Source organism: Rattus norvegicus, chromosome 1 (genome assembly GCF_021556685.1).
Source record: "Rattus norvegicus strain SHRSP/BbbUtx chromosome 1, alternate assembly SHRSP_T2T, whole genome shotgun sequence".
NCBI lineage: Eukaryota > Metazoa > Chordata > Mammalia > Rodentia > Muridae > Rattus > Rattus norvegicus.
Window position 1 is genome coordinate 112477501 of NC_141534.1, and position 5126 is coordinate 112482626.

General features: G+C 38.7%; 1 protein-coding gene across 1 annotated transcript in view; it reads left to right on the plus strand.

Moving 5' to 3' along the window:
* Slc17a6 (solute carrier family 17 member 6) overlaps positions 1-4587 on the plus strand; it is a 40054-nt gene extending 35467 nt beyond the window's left edge. Inside the window, 3 exon segments of the mRNA NM_053427.1 lie at positions 1004-1114; positions 1478-1605; positions 2493-4587. Of these exon segments, the coding sequence (NP_445879.1) occupies positions 1004-1114; positions 1478-1605; positions 2493-2828 (575 nt within the window). The 3' untranslated portion in view covers positions 2829-4587.
* Positions 4588-5126: the final 539 nt, after the last annotated feature.

The window sequence follows — 5126 nt, forward strand, 5'->3', positions numbered from 1 at the left end:
CTGTGGCATAAATTATTAACAGTATGTCTCATTGAGGTAGACTGACCAAATTGATATGATTAAGAATTGCTAGTAATTTTGTTTTACTTGTAAAAGTTATAGTAATTGTATTTTTGAGTTTAGCCTGACTTAGGCTTGCACAGGTTTTTATGCACATTGACACAATGACTGAGTTCCTGTGTGCAGTTGCCCGTCTGAATCTAGAAGAAACTGATTCCTTGTAGTTATCTACTGCCTGCATCTCTTATAATCTTTCTGTGACCTCTTCCACAATGATCCTTGAAGAGATGTGTGTGTGTGTGTGTGTGTGTGTGTGTGTGTGTGTGTGTGTTTTTGTACAGTATGTATGTTTTGGTTAGTGCTGAGAATTCTGCAGTCTCTTTTCTCCTGTACCTTGTCGTGTTTTAGGTCTCTATGTTAATCAACATTTACTGTAAGCAAAGCTTCTCCACTTACAGAGATAAGTTAATAAATGTGTTTACCGATAAGTCATTAGGAGTTGGTTTTATAGTATGCTGATTTAACAGAGGTAATAGTAGAAGGCTCTCCCATAAGGCCCATGACCTGCCTAGCCTCAGGCTCTTGGGCCAATAATGGTTATTAATCACATTACATTTATGGCCCTACTGCACTGCAAGGGGGCAGGCATCAAGTTCCACTCCAGCTAAGGAGAGAGTGGCCATTTGATAGCCACTGGGAGAGGGAGAATCAGTTTTATTAAAGAGTACAGCTCTTTATAAGTTGACCATGCTCCAGTGGAAGGACACATAACCAATAATATATGGGCACCACAAATTTGACATCATATATATATATTTTTTTGAAAGAAGGACACACAGAAGTGGGTGGGTAAGAAAGTGGGTGTGGCTCTGGAAAGATTGGGGGAGGAGATGAATGTGATCAGAACTTGTTGTGAGAAATTCTCAAAGAATAAAAGGAATTCTCAAAGAATATAAAGGGTTACAGAGATTTGTACAATACTGTCCTATGTTTGCCTTCAAAGGTTTTGGCATGGAAGCCACACTGCTTCTGGTTGTTGGCTACTCTCATACTAGAGGGGTGGCCATCTCCTTCTTGGTGCTTGCAGTGGGATTCAGTGGATTTGCTATCTCTGGTAAGGCATTTCCTTTTTTGTCTTGATCTCTGCTAGTAATTGTCTATGCACTGGACCACACTTCTAACACTTAGAAACATCTTTTAGCTTTCCCCTTTCTCCATACTGACTGTTTCTTCCTTTGTTATACTTGATCCATTTGTTCAAAGAATGTTTGCAGTGAGTCATGTTAGGTATTGGGAAAGAGAATGCTCATCCTTGCCTTCTCATGAAGTCCTTGAATGGAGTTATGAAAAGCTGACTGATAAGCACATAGTACGTACTCAGTATCTTTTGAGAAGATGTGGTCTGATGCTCTGTACCGGGTACTTGCTTCTTAGAAGTTTATGTTGCCCTGAGCCGAAGCGTCTGTGTATATTTCAGGTTTCAATGTGAACCACTTGGATATTGCCCCGAGATATGCCAGTATCTTAATGGGCATTTCAAATGGTGTTGGCACGCTGTCGGGAATGGTCTGCCCGATCATTGTTGGTGCAATGACGAAGAACAAGGTAGGAATGAGAGTATTTCCATAGTCGATGATTCTTATAACTGGAAAGTAGCTTTTGTGTTCTCTTTGGAGTAGTGTTCCCTCCACTTTTAAGTAGGAAGGACAAATGATCGGATCTATCTATCAGAGAGACAGGTCTTTATAGTAGCTCAGACATGACCCACCTCCCCAATCCTTAAGCAAGTTATTTCTCAAGCTCTTCCAATATCCTTTATTTATTTATTTATTTATTTATTTATTTATACATGTTAATTAGCCCATCTAGGGCCTTATACAAAATACAGGGTCTTTTTATGATGTCCATGTTGTGGCAAGAATATCACCTCCAGGATCTGCAAACCTTTGCCCCTATGTTAGAAAATAGAAACAGCTTTCCCCACCTTTATTTGTCGACTTCAATTCAGATCCCAAGCTGGTTTTATAAGGAAGACTATTATTGTTAGATAGCTGTCCTTGTATGTACATGCTGGGCTTCGGACTTGAGGTTTCACAGATGGAAATGAAGAAAAGGAACGAGAAAGGCAAGCCCATGGCTAGCGGGCGGAGGTGGTCCATACCTATCACTTGGGTCCTGAGGAGAAAGTGTCAGGAGAATTCTCAGTTCAAGACGAGTTACATACATAGCAATGCCTGCAATCAAAAAAGAGACTAAAATAGAGAATAATTAATAAACCTAAAAGGGAATATTCTTAAACTCTACAGACTAGCAGTGTATTTAAAATGTTTTTTTTCAGAACTTTATCTTGAAATATTAAATACTAGAGCAAATAGTTTTATTTCGAAGTGTTCGCATGACATGGATAAGGCCTCCTGAAAAGCAGAGCGCGCTCTCAGGGTGGCTTTCCGGTTTGGGGATGTGCTTTCACAGCCTTGCTTTTCTCACTGCAGTCCCGTGAAGAATGGCAGTATGTCTTCCTCATCGCTGCACTGGTCCACTATGGTGGAGTCATATTTTATGCACTATTTGCCTCAGGAGAGAAGCAACCTTGGGCAGACCCTGAGGAAACAAGCGAAGAAAAGTGTGGCTTCATTCATGAAGATGAACTGGATGAAGAAACGGGGGACATCACTCAGAATTACATAAATTACGGTACCACCAAATCCTACGGCGCCACCTCACAGGAGAACGGAGGCTGGCCTAACGGCTGGGAGAAAAAGGAAGAATTTGTGCAAGAAAGTGCGCAAGACGCGTACGCCTATAAGGACCGAGATGATTATTCATAACGAAGCTAGTTGCTGGATTCCTTTGTAGTGTTTGTGATTAAATTAATTGTGATTGCACAAAATCATTTTAAGAAATGTGGTGTAAACATGTAAACACATCAACCAAGCAAGTCTTGCTGTTCAAAAAATAATAATAATATGAATTCAAAACAGACCGTGAGAGTCCCATCAAGTGCAATCTGTGGCGGCAGTCACGTGACGCCATTTCCATTCAGGCCATTCGTCCTTTTCGTTTGTGATTTAAAGGTTTCCTGTAGAAATAAGTAGGTATTCGTTGGACCCATCACCACGTTAGAGAGTACAACTACAACAGTTGGCACATGTCATCCTACGGAAGTTAGGAAGCCAAAGCTACTGGATTATGTGAACTGCATTTATTTATTTATTACACTGGACTGCAAAATATCCCAGGGAAATCCTGTCTAGAGACATAGTAGAACTGGAAAGATGGCTAGATTGGGTACTGACGATAATCATTGTGTGTATATCATGGAGTGGCTATATCTTTTAATTGGAGAACTATATTGTATAGCTAGCAAAATTGTACTGAATTATTACTAGGAGTGCACAGTGTGTGATATTTTGTGATCTTCCAAAAGCTTATCTTGCAGTGTTTTGTGAAACGCTTGGGCACAAACACTTATTTTTATGAACAAGAGCTTGTAAAGGGAGGAGTATGCTCCATGCTCTCCCATTCACTACCTGACAGTATCAAACCTTCACATTTCAATGAAATCCAACGTCCATGTAACATATCACATGACTTTTTTTGCAAAAAAGAATATAAGAAGAAATAGACTTCAATGTATTTTTTATTACAACTTTGTACTGGTTGTAACTTGCATTAGGAAAAATGATTAATATATGTATAATCGTAAAGAATCTAATAAAAATTTACTATGAAGATATAGCCCTTAAAATGCAATATTAACAACAAAAATATATAGAAAATTTAGATAATCTTCCTTGATAACTAGAGACTATATGGAACTCACACCACAAAGCTATATATAATATGAAAAGATAAACAATAGAGATTGTATATGTAGACGATTTTATGACCTAATGTCCCATTTAAGAGGTATTTGTCTTGAGTATATAGTACAAAGTATATTAAAATTATATCTACATCCCTGTATATCTTATACATATCCACTCACACAAACATAACAAATACTTTTCACACAGAACCAAAAACAAGCATACACCTAATGTTGGGTTTGGGGATTGCAATTTCTACTTTCATAGAGTCATAGAATTTTAGATGGGAAAAAAAAAGGCATTTTGCTCGTCATTTCTTAATATAATTAATTCAACAGGAACTGCAACATTTGTGTACCAAGCAATAAGTGCGAAGCATAAACCTGCTGTGTGTAAACTATCCCCATACTGCTTGTGGTAGCACTGATTTCTTTCTTTTAAAGAACTTAACATCGGAGCTCTTTACAATGTTTTGCGCTGATAAGAATGCACATCCCAATTTAACGCAAAGTGTCACCTGGTGTGTTTACCTGTCTGTTTTGGGTATTTGGTCTGTTTGGTGTCCTGTGCTCTTGACTGGAGGCCCTGCTACTGCGAATATAAAACGTGAAGTTTGTTTCTAAATGCAAACCACTCCTGACCTTAAGAAACTAAAGTCCCTCTCTGCTTTGTGTCTCCAAGTACTATCATGTGACCATAACCCTTGCTGTGCTGAGTAAAAAGATGTGAACTGTCATTTTGTTGCTGCGAAGCAAGTGTTAATAAAATGTTCTATTTACCCTTTCGTAAAATCAGTACCTTAATTTCGGTGTGGTTTGGCTTGTAGCTTACGGGTGTTCCAATGGTGCCAAATATAGGCTCGACAGTAGCAGACTTGCTAATTAGTGCCTTGGGATTTAATACCCTTCTTTAGGTGGGAGACCTGATTCTGTAGGGAGAGTTTAAGCTCAGAAATGAAACTGTGGGTCAAACTCTATCTTTCAATAACTGTGTCATCACAACTCCTGATGCTAAATTTAAAGCCAAAGTTTGGAAATAAACCTCAACTTGTCAGTTCAACACTGCCACCTCATTTTCATCACCCACGGACTAGGTGCTGCCAGTCACTTTCAGTGACTGTCTCTGATGTTATGTAAACCCACAATGTGGCTCTCTTAAGCAGGTATTCATGTATTCCCAGTTTAGAAAAAATAAAAAAAGAGAAGCTTGGAAAGTCTAATTTTGAAAAAGTTAAATAGATGTGTTAGTCCAACTATTTAGCAGTGAGCAAGACATGTGACAGAGTATGTATATCACCTGAAATGCAGCCAGAGTTCT